This window comes from Acipenser ruthenus, chromosome 2 (assembly GCF_902713425.1).
Source record: "Acipenser ruthenus chromosome 2, fAciRut3.2 maternal haplotype, whole genome shotgun sequence".
Taxonomy (NCBI): Eukaryota; Metazoa; Chordata; class Actinopteri; order Acipenseriformes; family Acipenseridae; genus Acipenser; species Acipenser ruthenus.
Genome location: NC_081190.1, coordinates 28,804,039 through 28,822,833, shown reverse-complemented (window position 1 = coordinate 28,822,833; position 18,795 = coordinate 28,804,039). Strand labels below are relative to the sequence as shown.

General features: G+C 38.1%; 1 protein-coding gene across 3 annotated transcripts in view; it reads left to right on the top strand.

Annotated features, from left to right (window-relative positions):
• LOC117968140 (dedicator of cytokinesis protein 8-like) overlaps positions 1 to 18,795 on the top strand; it is a 61,153-nt gene that overhangs the window by 4,711 nt on the left and 37,647 nt on the right. For 2 of the 3 annotated variants that reach the window (XM_058993236.1, XM_058993227.1), the window contains exons 2-5: positions 8,591 to 8,699; positions 13,250 to 13,425; positions 15,712 to 15,783; positions 16,523 to 16,637. In XM_058993236.1, coding sequence (XP_058849219.1) covers positions 8,591 to 8,699; positions 13,250 to 13,425; positions 15,712 to 15,783; positions 16,523 to 16,637 — 472 coding nt within the window. Of the gene's footprint in view, positions 1 to 8,590; positions 8,700 to 9,666; positions 9,774 to 13,249; positions 13,426 to 15,711; positions 15,784 to 16,522; positions 16,638 to 18,795 lie in introns of those variants that run through there. The other variant, XM_058993243.1, reaches the window with a different exon arrangement.

Below are 18,795 nucleotides of genomic sequence, written 5' to 3'. Positions count from 1 at the left end.
CTTAGGTAGGCATTGTAATGACCAGCAAGGCATGGTACAGCATATTGAAAAACATAGCAAACCAGGGTAAATTATGGTAAATGCATAGTATAACCACAGGAAAAGCCTGGGAAAACTGCACAAATTCTGTGCAAAAATACCATGGTAAACGTTTATAAGGGCAGTCAGTAGAGTTTCATGAATATCAAACTTTATATCATCCACAAAACAAACTTAATGAGTTAAAGTTTTGTGACAGGACTCACTATCTGATACAAGCAAGCTTTTAAACGAGTTGTTTCCACAAAAGAGAATGCTGACATAGGAAATAAGTGGGCCAAATGTTTTGTTTGACCAAATAGTTTCTTGCCTTATAAGCAGGATATATGTGGCGATGGGTTACTTAGCCATTTAGTGCATCTCTTTGTTCATCACATGTATGGGGCATAAGCATTATTCTTTAGTCTCCGGCATTGACTCACCAAAATGCAGCATCTGTTCCCAATTGTTTTTACCCCTGCTTTTCTGCCCAATTTCGAATGTCCAGTTATGTTCTCCTTCACCACATCAATTCCCCACAACAGCCCAGGAGAAATAAAGGTTCAGTGGACGTCCTCCAATCCCACCATGGAGCCAGTATCATTTATAACAGGGAACTCAAAAGCGGATGTAAGCTAGCTACAGGCCTCTGGACCACAAAGATGAGCCCTGCAGGTTTCTGATTGAGTTCACCAGGCTCCTGGCCAGCAGGGTCCGCTGTAGCACGATGAGGAGAAACCATTCCTGCCAGTTTTGCTCCCCTAACCCGTGGGAGCAACAGAGCCAATGCAACACACCCTCCAGAATCCCCAGCGAAGACTGTCGACTTCACACAGCAAGGACGCAAACCTGCAATCCCCTGACTGTATGACCCACCCTGCACACCACGCAGCCATGCTTTTACCAGGGGAGCCAATCGGAGACCCCCTTAGCATGATATTTTTTTGATAGTCATTTATAAATTCTGTTATAGGAACAAATATGAACATGGTCATGGTTTAATATTCAGATATTTTCCCAGAAATGTAATGGTTTTAAAACAAGAAGCTGTACAGAGCAATAATGTAATAGTTTGTAAGTTGTTCCATACTGTTTTATTTCTCTCAGAATATTTACCTTTACACAGAATAGAGCCCCAATGAATTTAACAACATCAGAACATAAGACAATTCATAAACTAGGGAAGGCCATGAACACATCAGTAACTCGTCCGCTTCCTAGTGGCTGATTAATCTCAAAACTTTGTCAAGGTTGGTCTTAAATGATCTGAATGATTTAGCATCAACAACATGGCTGGGTAACCCATTCCACATCCTCACGCTGTTTGTTAAGAAGTGTCTCCTACCCTCCGTACTAAGTGTATCTCTACTTCATTTGCAACTGCGTCCTCTGGTCCTGGTTTTTGCGCTGTGATTAAACTATTGGTTTGGGTTAACTCCTTTCCAAAAGTAGTAGATTAGAGGATTGTGTTCATGCTTATGACAACCAATGACATCTTTACACAGATCATTTAAGCACTGCGCTGACTGCAAAGAGAATGAAAACTGAACCACGTGGGGTCGCAGACCATATTTGTTTCCATACTTCTGCACTGTAACATATTTAATCAAAATAGGTTTGGGAAAATAAAATATAGAGCCATGGGGAGCCATCACGGAATTGATTTTAACATTCCTTGATGATCAATGCCTCACAATCCTTCAGGGAAGTTGGAGGTGGAAATCTGCACACAACCTTTGTACTCTGGAATGGCACATCACTTTAAAGACCTCATGAAACCCCAGTAATGTGTGCAGTCTCGGAGTGCATACTATCAAGGTCTGACTTGCAACAGGGAGAGGAAACTTTTATATACCAGTATTACAGAACATGTGAGGGGTGCCATTTGCATAACAAACTAATAAATCATGTGAGACAGTCCAGGTACATAAAAGTATGTGCTACATATGGGGTGACTTTCTAAATTTGTACAAAATGAATTGAGCTCTGTTAGAAGCTTGGGTGCCTCTCATTGAGTTGGTTTGGTGGTTGTCTCACCCACAGGGTGTCCATTTCCCTTTTATTCATTTACTTTTTACAATAGACTCTTGCTAGTCTGAAGTGACCTGACCATGCTATTATAATGATATGAATATAATGGCATATTTTCACAGTGGAATAATGGCACACTAATGCACTTTCAGTCCTTGTGGGGTATGTTTGCATGTCACAACTATTTAAAAAGCTGTGGAATAAAAATCCTATATTTTGAGTCGGCATACTAGTACACAATATGCAGAACATTTCAAGGGGGAACATGAACTAATATAAATACAAAAGCAGCCTTTATTTATTGTAGTTGTTTACATATTTTAATATTTCTTCTTAGCTTTTTGTGATGCTAACAGCTCACGTTGTGGCAGTTGGAGGTTCTAAGTGACTTTAAGTTGCTTTATAGCTTTTCTCCCATCTTGTTTCTGTATATGAAACTCCTATAGAGCTGATATTTTTAACATGGGCGTATAAGGCAACAGTCTTCTTAAGAATGTAAAAATAAAATGTATGAGGCACTACACCTTTTTTCAATGTGTAAAACTGTACTGTTAGTGCTTTTTGGTAGTGTGCAGATTTCAATATAACATTTTGGGTGCTACTGTGTCCAAAAAGGTTACTGTTAATTGCAATTTTTAGAGATGTTTCTTTTGCTATTTATGGAATACACGCTGTAACGAATACACGGTGTAACTAACACACCACCTTTATGAGGGTGCCCAAAACAGTGTCCCTTTGTTGACAGCAAGACAATTTCTGCTATTGCGTATGATTTAAAGAAGTGCACATCCTCATATGCAATAGCTTGTACAGATATAATAGCTAACACGAGTCTGTTTTATTTTAAAACCATACATTTTCCTCAGATATCCCTTGTTTTGACAACAGAAAGAACTCAGGATAGGATAACATTTTGTTGTTTCAGGTAAGTTATACTTTTGTCTCCTTCTCCTCCTTTTTTGATTGTTATGTTGTGTATGAACACACAGTTTGAGCTTGTCGCTTAAGACCCCTACTCCTACAAGTATTTGGGGATGACAGTCCCAAAGGAAAGGTCAGGGTGGGCTCACACTGAGATGTTTAGGTGTGTTGCACTGCGTGCTGCATGCTGGTATACAAAAGCATAACAGGATGGAGATGTTGTGATTGCTGTGACTCCAGGGATGTAAGCTGTTGCAATAAACTAAGAAACGTAATAGAAAAATGATACATTATACATTTTATACAATATTGTTTAAGTAAGCGAGTGTTCAATTCATCCATTTTGTTAAAGCCTTAAGTTACTACAGTTCAAACAGGGATGTCAGGGATGTGTGATTTTTGTCTAAGATATCAAGAATGAAATTTATAATTCTAGAAACAAAATAATTAAACAGTGGATTGGAATATGGAGATTAACCAAACGGTAAAAGTTATATCTTAAGTCTTAATAGTTACAGCTACCTCCCTGTGACAGAGTACACGTTACCAAGGAGACTCAGGGACCAGAAACGCTACAGTTTACGTGCTCATGCGCTTTTAGTTACATGTTACAAACATTTTACAAACACACACAAAACAACAAAACCGTACCGCACACCATTACTACTTTACTAACACCCGTGATCACCCTATTTATACACCTGTGGCTGGAGCATTAATTAATCATTTCATTATTTATTCAATTCACAGCTCCAGCCACTTTCCCAAAAACTATGATCTAGAATTTAATATATACATGTTATTTTTACAATTTATTTTTACCATACCGGTACCTTTTTTCCCCCCAATAGTAAAATTACCTGTTTCTACTTCCCGCTTCTGGCTTATTGTGTGTCTCGCGCATGTCCTCCTGTGATCCATGGTTCATTCGGGTTCACTCCCAGCACATGCACAAACACGACGAAGTCAGGATTCTTGGCAGGGAGGCAAGAAAAAAAAACGGTTCCTTTCTGTGGCAAAGCGGTTTTCAGTGCGCAGGTGACGCAGTGCTCAGGAATGATTTGAAACAACACAGTTCACAGTTAAACAGCTTTTTATTTGGCTGGTTTGCTTGTTTTGCAACCAGAATTAATAATACCTGACTCTACACAACAATGTGTATCACGCAGGTAAACTACGGGGTTCAGTCCTGAAATAGTAATAGACACTTAACAAGACACACACAAACACAACACGGTCACAAGTCCAGACTGAGTGCTCTTAGTGAAAGTGGTGATTTACAGGTTTATACATGCACAATGGTGAAGTGTAATCTGGGTTTAATTGCTGGCAGTTTAGCTACAGCTCCCGGATATTAGCCTTCTATAAACAACAAACGTAACAGTTTAATAGAGAAACAAAACAACACACAGAAACTCATGGTTTCTTTATAATACAGTACTCCTTCACTGGTTCTTTTGTAACCATAACAAAGGAACAGATTGCTTCGCCACATCCCCTGATATACCCTCAGTCATGCCCCCTAGTGAGTGCAATCACGTATCCTCCAATCCATGAGTGACACATCACCTACCGCATTAAGGCGATGACTTCTGGTATTGTGGCTGTGCCCCCTTTCTGGATGGCCAATTTCCAACTGACCCTGCAAAATGACCAAATAACAACTGTTATTTATGACGGTTCTTCCAGAGACTCTATTGAGATCTACCGACTAATCTATTCAATGCAAGTCTTCTTATTTTGTCCAAGATTCCTCCCTGTGTATTTTGACATTGTGTTTACAACGGTAGAGTACTTCAATCTCAAGTCTGTCTCAAAACAGGTTGACAGTGTAACATAATGAAGTAATGCCTCTTGAGAAATTCTACTTCTGGTATATCAAGTTAAAAGAACAGTTTTTCACCCTCTGTCAGCCATAAGCACCAATGTATTTCTTGGTCAGCAGTCGTTTGTTTGTTTTTTGAAGGCTGAAATCATCAACAGTTCAGCCCTATTGAAAAGCTTCACACTTGTAATATGGAGTCTTGAGGGTTATAAAACAAAGCTGAGGAGTGCGTGGCTTGTTATGATAATATTCCATCTCTACAGAGCCCTGAGCTGCTGTGATAATGCAGCATTTCAAGTGACTGTTAATACAGTCTGCTTATTGTTTTGTGAATTTGTGTCCTGTGTTGTTGCAGTTTAGTTTAAAGTTCATTTTTGTGCCAGAAATGTGTTAGCACAGTGGGTGGATAACCTTTGCTTATCAGTAATTTGACACCCCTCCCACCTTTTTAACCATGTCTAAGCATGACAATCCAGTTATAGAACAGTAAATACAAGTGACAGACTCAAAATAACACACGAGTAAGAACGGTCAGCTATGTGTGAAAAGCTTAAATAGGTACATTAACATGTTTTAATTTAACTCAACATATTGGTTGCAAATATATTTAGCACACGCTAAACAAACATAACTTACTGGTATGCAGTGGTGCAAGGCATTTAACTTATCTGAAACTTATTTTTATGGTGGTGGCAATCCTATGTGGGTGCAAATTGTACTTTTCGTTCTAATTTGCCTGTACAAATGACCTATTTATATACAGGGATATGTGTGGAGAAAAACTGCAACAATGAACTGAGTTACCTACTGGGGCTAAATCATCTGAAGAAATATTTTAGTTTATTTCACAAATAAAAACAGCATTTCCTTTGGAACTCCAAACCTTACTAATCATATAGTCTGAAGAAATACCAGAGGCACAGAGAACAGCTAGGTTGTACTCAGTGCATCATTAACATTTCATTACAGTAGGGAGAGTTTACATAAAGAAAACACTTTGCCTTCATTAGCACAGGGTACACTTGCAACAACACAGACACAAATTGGTGCAAAAAAGACCAGACAACAAAGTGTATTGTGGAGTTCTTAATAATCAACAACCCTGTTTATCTTTGGGTTTAAAATAAAATAAAAAAAGAACATTAAAGTGTGTTTCTCCCATTTGTTTTTACGTAATATCTGTGGCTTTCAGTTTTCTGTTTGCATTGGAAAACCTGCACATATTTTAACATAAAGGCCAGATTGTATTTGTGGCTTATGTGAATGTTCAGCTCATGCCCAACCTTTCCCAGTTGACCTCACAGTACAGTGTGCATTGAGATGGTCTTTAAAGATAAGGATATTCTCACTGACCAGCTGACAACGTTGATTTGTAAGCCCCACCTGTAATAGGTGTAGTTTGTTTACATGACTCTCTTATGAGTTTTACCAGAGTCTCATGAATGAATGTAATCTCTCTTCACCTACTGTCTTAGAATTTAAAATTTGAGGGGACTGTCTGTCCATGCCAGGTTAGTAACATTTCAGTCGTCTATAGCAGGGCTTTTGTATTTGTTTAGATGTTCTGTCTGCCAAATATACAATTTAATGTATTAGTTTTTCCAGAAAAAAATATGATATTTGCAAGTTTACAAATTTAAACTGAAATCAAGAAACATTATCTTCCACTGGGGCATGATATCATTCCACAGTCTTTCTGTTTATATTTGTGATGCTAATAAGTAGGGATGTGTGTTTATTCAAAACACTATCCTGAGGCTGACTCATTTGCATGTGGGTATTTTCAGTGCTTGTAGAACAGGAAGGGTATTTAGAATGGATGGATTTTGAACTTTCAGTTTCCAAATAGCAAGTTTAAGATGTTTTATTTCAGTATTAGAAACAGGCAGAGAATGAATGAAAACATCGGGAAGAGTGTTTCTTATCTTGTAAGTCCCTGTTGTACAGTAGCTCCCTCGTCACCCACACAAAGTCTGTAAGGACAGACAGCATTGATAGTTGCCAAGCAGGTCAAGTAGGATAAACCTACAGTATTACCATTATTGAAGTTCACCTTGACAAAAAACATAGCAAATTGTAGTAAGGCATAGTGCAAGAATGTCAAGGCATTGGCAAGCACAGTAAAGCCCTAGAGGTATAGCAAAACATGTGACACTGCAATATGACTGCTAATGTATTTTTTGTTTATGACTGTAAGTCGCCCTGGGTAAGGGTGTCTGCTAAGAAATAAATAATAATAATAATAATAATAATAATACTATATTTTCTGTGGTAAACTTTTATAAAGGAATCCAAGTGCAGTGGTAACCCACATGTTATTAATTTGCATTGAGTGGGATAGTTATTAATTAATTAATTAATGTTTTACAGTGGTTACTGTCAAGAATGATATCACAATAAAGTTCCTATTTAATAAGCAGGAAATGGGGTATCATGGGCACCATTCCCCTCCCCCCAGCACACCAGCAATTCGAATTTATACCAATTCATGGATAATAAAAAATATATCAACAAAAAAAATCACTTGACGCTGAAAATATATGCCATGCGTGTCTGTACATAGCACCTGAATGGGATGTAGTATTAAGCATATGTAAACTGTCAGCATATTTACCATACCTTATCAAAAACAATAGCATTTATTATTTGGACGATGTGTGTTAAGCAGTCAGTGTTGTCTAATTATTAAGTCTAGTGTGAAACAGTTTATTTTTGCTACAACTGCATTGTGTCTCTTTGTGACTCATTAGCAAAGCAGAGGTGAGACAGGATCCCAGTGGAAATAAGATGTTGGGCTGTCTTGAGTAAATGGCTAAATCAAACTGCCAGCAGTTTTTGGGTCTGATGGAAGATCTTTCAGCTGTGCTGCCGTGGTAACATTTCTGTGCACCCTTTGAAACTGTCTGACCGATTTTTCTGCTTGGTTTCTAATAAAAACAAAAAGCTGCCACTGTTCTGCAATTAACTAAAACACTTACCAGGCAAATTGCATCTACCCTCACACTCTGTACTTTGTTCCCAGCTCTTGGTTTTAGACACAGCTGCTTCAGTGCCGCTACAAAAATGAAACTAAAGCCCCCGGTCAGCAATATAAATTGCTGAGAAGTACATTTATTATACTTTAGTTTTGTTTTTATTGATGTAAAATTAAAGAAAAACCCTTTTCAGGGCCAGTCATTTTGACCACATGCAGTAGCATAGTTAGTTGGATCCCAGCATGATATTTGCCTACCCAAGGCTTTAAAATCTTTTTTGTAGGTTTAGAAAGCTAAAAACTGCTTTTCTTTATTTTGAAGGATGGCCTGGGTAGACAAAACACCTGTATGCATGTAGAAATACCTCAAATTAAGATAAAGTAACCTCAAGTGAAGTTACCATACAAATAAAAAATATGCAGCACGTGCATAGTGTGTGCTAGCAATCTACAGCTATCTTTTGAAGGTCATTTTCCAACATTAGGTAAATAAAAAGGAGGTGATGGTCATTTTGAATCAAGGCTCTTGGAGCCAAGATCACATTTTTTATAAAGCATGGCAAATATTCCTATCATAGTGTATGCCGACCAACAAAACTCCCTTGGCCTCTTCAAGGACACAACCAAAATCTATTTCACCCTTACTACTTTTTGTCACTCTTACTTTCCTTTGTACTTTAAATATGGGGATTACGTTTAGGGTTCTTGTTGTCTTTTTATGTTTATTATTTGTTATTAGATACTGTTCATTCTCGATTATAATTAGTATTTGAAAAACACTCCCCCAGTAACAGTAATATATGTTCTTTCTATTTTAACAGATATTCATCAGCAGAAATAAGGAAACAGTTTGTCGGACAATATGGGGCGGGGCCATACCATCAACGCCAGAGTTCAACAGCTTCTGGTGCTTCTATCTCGCTGCAGCTAGTGAGTAACTTTCACAGCACTTTATTAAGAGATGAACTTGGGGTATTTCCAATGTATTTAAACAAGAAGAACATTTTCCTCAGAGCATCAGTGGCAATGTGAGCTTCCTCACATGCAACCCTGGAGGGACCACCCTCATAGAGCATTAGGGGGCATTTCAGTCTCCATGTGCACCTAATTCCCATCCAATCCTTGGCCTCTCATTTTGAAACTGTCCATGGTGTCCAATGGCATTTGTCCCACACTGTGTTATGGTTTTGGGATGTTGACTACTGTCCTAAATCAGATACTTGGGCTGTCAGAGATAACAAATATTTTTTGTATGTGTTGCTTAACTACATTTTGTACTACAGTCTTGGATTGGTACTGTTTACCATAAAGCTTATGATTTACTTTTGAATTATAGGATATAGTCATGTTTAATCATATGTTTCATTTAGAGATCACCACCCTTTTAGATTTCAACCTTTTTTTGATTGTACAAATACTGGGTGTTTGACATTGTTAGTGGTAGACTATTTCAATTCTAATGGCGTCACCAGGTAAAAAAAACTGTTATAAAGACTTGGTAACCTTCATATATTTAAAGATAGCCTCTATTTGGCAGCAAGTTACTGTAAAAGGTAGGATTTAAAATACTTAGAAAAATATCCAAAATGATTAAAACTAGTACTACTTAGCCCATTTAAAAAACAATACAGGTTAACTGCTTCCGAGGTGCAGCAAAGTATTGCTGTACATACAATACCTTTTAGATAAAGGCATTGTTTGTAGAATAATAACTGCTTCTTCTCTACAGACCTTAGTTTTGAATAATGACTGATAATGGTCTTTCAGGATGAAAGTGTAAAGATGGAGCAACTTTACTTTTAGCAACTAACCTCAAGTGAGGTCACTTCCTGAGTTTGCATCTGACTTTCGAATCTGTATGGCTCCGCTGGTTCAGTGGTTTTTACTTGAAGAGGAAGGGTTTCAGAAAAAAAAAATCTACTTGTAGACATTAACTGGAGGTTTCATTTCCGGAAGACGCCATTTTGTCAGTCACAGTTGTACAGAATTTGAAGACTCAAACGGGTAAGTCTAATTTTGGTTACCTGAAGGAAACTGTGTATATGTAAAATAGCAATGCTTTCTTTATACCATGCTAGGAAGTTACAGTGGTATACCCGACTGCTGTGTTTGTATCAGATTCTAGTTCTCGTTAAAATTACATTTGTTTATATTTTTCAAAATGTGTACATATTTTTCAGTCATCAATTAGTAATAGTTATTTTATATTGCATACTTGCATCTGCACTTTCTTGATTGTTTAATAGAGTTTCTGCTACAAGGTGGTTATTGGTGAGGCCTCCTGCTTTAAAGGAGCAGTGAAGTGCTGCACAGAAGGACTAATAGGCTGCTCTGTTCAAATATTGTCTTGTTGTTACTGATTAGATTTAAAATATATTTGTGTATATGGCTCAATGTATACTCTACAACCTATAATACAAAACATAAAAGGTGTTACAGAATTAGTCATTTCAAATGGTGACGGCAGCTCTGCCTGAGAGATTCGGAGACGGACAGCCTGCTTTGGTTTGTGTGCTGATTTGGTTCCTCAGGTTATAGGTTACTGTTTGTTGTTTAGTTATCGGTCAGAATGCAAATAAACATAACGATTGCGCTACACCATCCAGAACAAGTATTATGTAATGGAAATGGATCATCTAATATTTCTTTATTATAGAAGTATTTATACAGTTCTATAGAGGTTAACAGGGGCGTATCCTTTAAGGTGCAAGTACCACAGGACATCCTGTCAAGAAGCAGACGTACGGGTATTACTGTACAACAACATGACAAAGAAACACAGCAAAAGAGGCTGTAAACAGATGAATACAATTAAAAACCTTTCCAAAGCAGACTGGAATGATTCGGAGTGGATTATTTAAAAGACTACCATATTTATTTTCTGCCCAATCCCTGTATAATAAATGGGTAGGGAGGTCTTTTGTGGCTTTCATAGCCATGGTGTACCTGTATGTGTATAGAGCTTTTGAGCTTTGTTACAACTTGTCTGTTTGAAGAGGGATTCCAGTAATCTCTTCCTGTAATCCATCAGGATAGCATTGAAAATGAGGTGTACATCACAGTGGTTTGATATACCAGCTGGGTATCCAGTGAGAATCCATGCAATGTGTGCTCCCAAGTCACTTCCTACAGTATCACCAGCAGTTACTGGCAGGGCTGGATGCACTTCTCAAGATTCCTGAACCCTTTAGCTTGTCACAAAATGTAGCACACAAGTTTGTGTAGATAGGCTTTTATTCACATGACTCATTGATTAGGTTAGCAAATACAGTCGCTACCATGACCACTGCTGTGTAATATATACAATCTGCATCCTCTGTTGCAATTTCAGTCACAACTGGGCAAGACCGCGTACTTGACACACTACTGTATCCCTTTCTAACAATTGAAATGTCTTGCAGTCACATTGAATGAGTGCCATCCTGGCTGCCCACGATTGTTATTTAAGGTTTTTCTTTTTTTTTTTTTCTTCAGTATTTGCAGTTTAGCAAACACAACTCTTTTTATGGGAGTGTCTAAGTAAATACATACTGTGTGTGTGTCTTGTTGCTGTGTTGGTGGTGGGTGGAGGAGGAGGAGAACGGAAATAGCCAGCTTCATTTTCTGAGCACAGTTTAATTTAGAGCCTGGGGAGATAGACCATGGAATGCTCTGGTAGTCTCTATGTTACATTCCATCATTGTTTCAGTCATTCAGGTAAGCTTAGCCAACATGCGGTCTCTTGTTGAGACATTTTAGTGTCATTTTTTTTTTTTGCTTTAGATTAGAGATCTTATGTGACTGAACTTACAGCAACAAGTGGGTTTTATTTTTCATTCTGTACCAAATAAAGGGCAATACTAATAAAGTAATTACTTAGTAGGCAATCAACCTGTTGGATGAATTAAAGAATGAATCATTCTAGCCCATTCTGCACATTGCAAAGTATGCAGAAACTGAAAGGAGTTCAAAATACAATTGATTCCTAAAGATTGTGAACTGTGTTCATCCCTGAGGCTGCACAGTGGATACGGGAGAAATAGCAACTGCATGATGTTTCGCTGCAGTTTGAAATGTGCGAAACCGTATCATGACAGGACATGCCTCACGCTTTCACACATTTTCATTTTGTTTTAATGTGACTGGTAAGATTCCTTAGTTTATACTGGGGCTGTTTTTTTTCCCTCGTAATTATTTATTTGAAAGTGTTATACAGTAGATTACATGTCATGTTCGTGTTCATCGTCAGGTGCCCTCCCAGATGATTATAGTACTTAAAGGATTTAATAACTTGTTTAGTGAGCACCTAACACAGAAAAAAGAACCCTTTAGTCGCAGTCTCTGTATTTTTTTTATTGTCATTCATTTCTCATTTTTTTCCATTATGTAATTGAAACTTTCATTGTGATTCCAAATCCTATTATCTGGCAATAAAACATTATGAACAAACAAACCTGATAGCACAGCAACAGTAGCCCGTTGCCGAATTGAATGACCGATTTTCAAAGTCAAACTCACAAATAAAGCAACACTTTTTTAAATGAAAACCAGGACCTCAAAACAAGGAAAGACCAAAACTCTTATTGTATAATCATTATAACAGGGTGCATGCCGAGTATGTGGAAACAACACGCTGTGCTCGTACACTCAGTGGATTTTGTAGTTCTGTACTGACTAAATTCAAAGAGAAAGTGATGTTCATTATGACATCACTGAAGTGATTAGGGCTTTCCTCACTTGTATTAGGAATATAGTGGACGACTCTCACACGTTGTAGATTTGCGTATTTAGAGAACCGCATATCCAATCGAGATTCATCTTGCTAAGGACCTTCTTTAGCACAAGTTACCAACATCTGGGGGTATATTGAAGCTTTCAGTCACAAGTCATGGTGATCTACTTTTTTATGATACTGCTAGCTCTAATTTTGTATTTACAGTAGTGACAGGACATGTATGTTACTAATATACTGTATATCTTTCTCAGAGCCCTTAGTTTATATTTTGCATCAACAGAATATCTAGCTGTCTTCCCATTGTTTCACATCTGTTCCAGTCTGTTCTATTAACTCAGCTTCTGTTCTGCCTCTGTTATCCCTAAGGTAGGCTAACTTGACTATGGTGTGCCAGCAACCCAGCATGAAGACTGATTTCAATTATTATACCAACACACTCAGCCCACAAAATAAACTAAATGAATTACTGAATGCTATAAAACCAGCAAAACAAAAATTTAGAAATCAGCTAAATGTCTTCTGCAGCTAACTATTGGAGGAACTTCCTGTGTTAAAACAAGAAACATATGACATAACCTCCCTTAAAACAACTGGAAAAACAGAATTGAAAATAGGGGTGAAAAGATGTAAACTCTGGTCAACCAATGTAGGTCTGCTGGAGATTTAAATCAAGGCAGAGGGACAATGATGTTAGGCACAACCATGCTCCCTAGAGTTCCCCAACACAGATGCTAAAATGTATTTTTTATTGTTGTTTATCTGTCAGCCTCAGTTTTATGAAGCAGTGGAGCCGCTGGACTTTGAAGAATTCCTGATGACTCAGATGAATAGTGCAGACTCAGAATTAATGCAGGAGCTGGGGGACTTTCCTGAAGACGACTTAAACATTGAGCTTGCTCCCAGGGAGTGCCGGACGGAGCAGCACTCAGTCCCAGAGGATGGGTACGTTGTAAAAAGGATAGGTAGGGGGCTCACCATGAAAGTGTTCATTCCAGCCCAAGTTCGTAGTGATCTCAGTGGTCTCAGTCCAGTCAGGTGAACAGTTTCCATATCACAAAAATACATCATTACAGGTGGCACTAAGGTTCAATAACAGGATTGCATGGATTTCCTAAAAAGGGTTGTCCCTCTGGGGCAGGTTTGAGGCATACTGATGTACCTGCTCTGTGGATAACTAGATTACTTCACTTTCCAGTGCCATCAATCCTGCACCTTCAAAAGCACAAAAAAATCCATTTAGTTAATGAAAACACCTTCCCGCCCCTTTGCACACGGAGAATCAAGAACAGGAGCACATGATCTGGCACGTGAAGCTTTTACTGTAGCCACACATAGTGGGCCTTTCATTTGAAGTCTTCTTATCATAAGCATTACATTTATCAAGTATTTATTTTTGTAACGTGTGAATCACGATGACACAGTGTATTAATCTGAAGATCTTCTCCAACAATCTGTCTGAAACTGAAGTTACATTTCTGTTCAACTCCCAGGGGAGAAAACAAAATCCACAAACACATTCTCCAGTTTTACACAGTGTTTACAGAGAGAAACGTTGTGCAACTGGATCTCCCATACACGTGCTGTTTAGTTTAGTCTTCTTTAAATGGGATATCAGTCTGAAAGCTATAAGAGCTTTCAGTTGTGGAACTGACTGTAGGTTCATTTTCATTAGCGGTCACCTCTTGTGTTGGTTCACTGTCAGGTTCGGAGAAGAATGTGCTGCTCTTGTTTAAGGCAGTGTAGCCTTGTAGTGGAAACTGGGGACTGGGAGCCACGAGCTTCTGAATTTCATTCACAGGGTAGCCACTGAATCACTAGGCCAAGTGAGTTAACTGACTCACAGGGCACGTCATTTGAAGTAATTGTAGCTAACAAAATAGTTCCCTAATTGCTTTCCATCAAGCACATCCTTTCATTGTATAGGTCTTAAATGTGCAGTTTTTAAAGAAACACATGTTTTAGCAAACATGTATTTTCATTTTTTTTAATAGGATATCTGGAACTGCACTAGGCTAAAAAATTCTCTGGTAGAAAGTAATGCTTTTAGACTGTATTGCACTTTCTTGGGTCATTTGGCCTGGAGGGTGAACTTGTCACTGGCTTCTTTCCTGTCAATGACTAGTCTGCTGCTTCACCAATTGACAGCAGCATACTTCCTGGAAGGCCTGGCTTGAAACAGATTTTTCTTTAAACTGGTGTAGCACCACTGCACCAGATATCATGTTTTAATATCACATCTTTTACAAACTGCACATTTGAGACCTACCGGTATGTAGCGGAAATGCAAAATGGGCACGATTTATTGAATAATTTTGTTAACCACAATTACTTTAGCATCACTGTGCCTTTCGGCTGCAGTTTCATAGTACCACCTACTGACTGACTTTACCTCCAAAATGATTAAGGGACTAGAGCATCAAGCACTCCGCTCATAAGTATGTTACGTATGCAATAACACACGACTGGGTGTGTGGTAATTATACAATTGCTGCACGCCCTGAGTGTGTTGTGAAATGTGTTATTGTGCTTTGAAATGTTAATAAAAAACATTAAGACATAATGTCCTTCCCAACGCACCCAAGCGTGTAGTCATCGTATAACGACTGCAGACCCTGTTGTATGTTATTTCATCTCAATACCAGTGGCAGATGGACATAATGCATAAGTATATGAATGATTAGAAAGGAGCTTGTGCTGTGATGTCAAATAGCCCATTAGGTCTCTCTATACTGAAGTGAAGTATAGGAAGAGGCTTAGATTATAATGAGGTTTGTAATTTACTGGGGAGGAGTATTCAAAGGAGCAAGGAATTAAAAAATATATACCAGGCCAATTTTATTATAGCACTTTGCAAAGGCTTTTTTCCCCCCATTGTTGGCATTTCAGTCATTCTTTTATATAGTATTCACTACAAAGTCTTTTGTTAAATTGCCTCCTAGTTTTCTTAATTTCCTTGGGTTTAATAACACTGCTCTAACATCGAATGCTTTTCAAAGAGAAATAAAGCCAACTGAAGGCAGTAATCAGTCTATACAATATTGCTGGAATGTTTTTCCATGTTTATTGTTATTATTTGTATAGATGACTTCAGACAGCATTGAAGCTGTTTTGAGAAGAATAATGGGATACATATTTTAGTTTTGATATGCAACAAAGCAGTCTTGCAGGCAGAGAGCCAATAGTATGTGTGTGGCTCAGAGATGTCTTGTTTTGCTTCTTTGTCTCCAGGGAGGAGCTGGATCCACATGTCAGGGACTGTGTTCAGACTTACACTCAACCCTGGCTTGTTGTCAGCAGAAAGTAAGTCAAGCACCTTCATTCCAGACAAAGGTCACATCAGTTGTTCTTCAGAAATCCCTATAGTTTAACTCCCTGTAACATAACTGAATAACTTCTGTTTGAGATTCAAACCACTGCAAGTCAGGCTTAATCTGAATTCCTCATACAGTAATACCTCTGTATGCGTTAATGCTTTGATTTCACATTACTCACATCACATTGTGTTTCACTTCTTTCCCTGTCTAAGATCACCGGGTTGCAGGCAGGTTGATCCATCAAGCCAAGCCCACTATGCTCTGTAATGCACACTAATCTCACCCCAGGCACACTCCTGTGCTGGAGATTTTAGAACATGCCTAATGCAAAAGTACTTCTGTCAGCTTTATGAACATATATTAGTATGCAGACTATAAGGAACAATGGCTTTAAATAAGCTATTTCATGTTACAGGAAAACCCACATTTAGGTGTGTGATCTTTGATATATTTATGATGCAGTGGCTAGATGTGTGCAGAAAATGTAGACCTCACTTTCCCTGTCACACCATTGCCATTACACCGTTTTACCTCCAGGTGGCACCGCATGTATTGCATTTACTGTATTAAACCGCTGTGGAATTGTAAATTAGTGTTATGCAAAAAAATGTAGATCGAACAATAACATTACTGTTTGAAAGTTCTTTTTTTTAACAAAAGTAAGAATTGAGGGATCAACTGTGTCTCAGGTCCTCTGTTTTAAAATATATTTTCACCATTTACAGGTATCAAGGAGATGGAGGCAGCATATATTCCGATAGAATGGGCCTGCACAAAACCTTGCAGAAACAGATCTTTGAATCTGATGAACAGCGAGATTCCAGCAGTCAAGAACACCAGGTGGGTAAAAAGCATATTTTGGTGTTAGTTTACTCCAAAAGCTGTACTTTAAACAATATTAGTGGACTCATTTCAGCGATATCAAATCACTTTAATCACTCACGCTGCAGTGATCAATATTCATGTTCAGTATATTTCCTTGCAGTGTTTTTGACAACTGTATCCACTCCCGCTGTTTAGCCTCCTGTACTTTTTCAGAAAGCAGTTCTGCTTCTTTAAACTCCTCACTGTTGAAACAGGTTTACTGTCACACAAACATGCTTCTGCTAGGACTCTCAGCAGGGGGAGATTATACAGTAGAACCTGTCATAGCCAATGTAATTGGGTCCATCGGATGTTTTAAAATATCGTATCTCCGAGGGAGTCGTTATGCTGTGTTATAGTTGCTTAATTAACGTTGGGACATTATAAATGATCAATGTCAGGTACATCAGTGTGTCTAAAACACCAAAATATGGTACTGCACGTACACTATACAAAGAAAATCAGTGAAAATTATTGCAAGCACTGTAATATAATATTTGGCAATTTACAAAATTTACAAAAACAGTACTTACCATACTTTCTCAGGCCATGCCAAAGTGAGTGCATGTTAACCCAAGACAGAAATGGTGTTTAAAACAACAACAACAACAACAAAGCACACACAAACACAAACTGGCTTTGTAGGTCAGCAAAAAGCTATCTTGTTTCAGCTTTTTACCAGCACAGCAATTATCTTATCCCTTACTTTATTGTTTTTAAAACAATTAAAACACAGTAATTAATGATATAACTTACCTGAGAACAAGTCGATGAGAAGGTTTTCTGTATTACTAGTCTGTACAACTCATGATGATCTAACCGCCATCATTTTTATTTTCTGGCTGGAAACCGGTAAAATCACATGACTTCTTTCTGTGCACTGATTGGATGTTGCCATATAAATCGCCCTCTGGGGGCGCAGCTATCTGTTTTGTTCAGAAACCTGACTCTCTTCAATATAAAAAATCAAGGCAACTGTTGTGGCAATGATTGCCCTAAAAAGTTGCCAGTGTGTCATGGCCTTAACGAAATGTATTTGGTCCTGCTAAGAAATGTACTGTTTTAGACCCACAATAAAATATGCATTGGTCAGTTTCCGTGCGTAACATTCAGTTGGTAGCAGCATGTGTGTATGACACATACCAGAGGTCCATCGGTTAATAGAGGGCATCATATCTTACAGGATCAGATATGATAGTTTCTACTGTAAATTACATCTTCAAACGTCATGTAATCTCTCAGACCAAGAGCTGATTTTTTGACTGAAGTGTATTATTGACTGTAGCAGGAATATTTCTCAGTAAAATGGAAGGCAAGGCGGTCATGCTCTTATTCCAGGAAACACAGGGTAATTTTTATCCACAAATCCTGGAAGAGGTTTGTTGTTTTGGGTTAAATATGTTAATCATAGGTTCTTGGACCTTGACCTGTGTTAATCGCTGCACTGCAGCAGCACGAACAGCTGCCAGGCTATCTCAGTGACTGACAGAGTTCTAACTGTAATGACGGAAGACAAGCTAAAGCTAGGACTGGCATTCAGAGGAGGGACCTTGAACACAACTCCCAATTTTCTTCCAGAGCAGATTGAATTGCCTTTAACTGTGTAATTATCCTGATGCAATCTGGTCGAAAATGCATGTCTGGTACCCTTTCTCTTTGCCTTTCCTTCCCTACTTGTGGGGCCAATTTGAGCAAAACCATCTTTAACATGTCTGGGATGAGAGTACTGGTCACACTTTTTTGTGTGTTTCTATCATTTCTGTTACAGAACACCCTGTAGTATGTACAACAAAGTATTACTTTACCTGCTGTATGCTGTGTTGTACATATTATGGTGATTTAACATACTGTAAATCAAATCATTCTCACACACAACAAAGCACTCTAGGCTGCAATGAAAAGATTCTAAATAGTGCCTTCTGTCCATTAACACACCCTGTATGTGTATCCACATCTATGCTCCCTCCTTCAACAGCTAGAAAAAATGAATCTGTTGTAGAAAAACTGATATTTCTACATAAATCAAACTCCCAGTTCGCAACATGATTACGAGACTTGTTCTAATATCTGTTTATCATCATTATGGTTATACTGCATATATTACCCTAAAGGTGTTTTTTGTTTGTTTATTTTT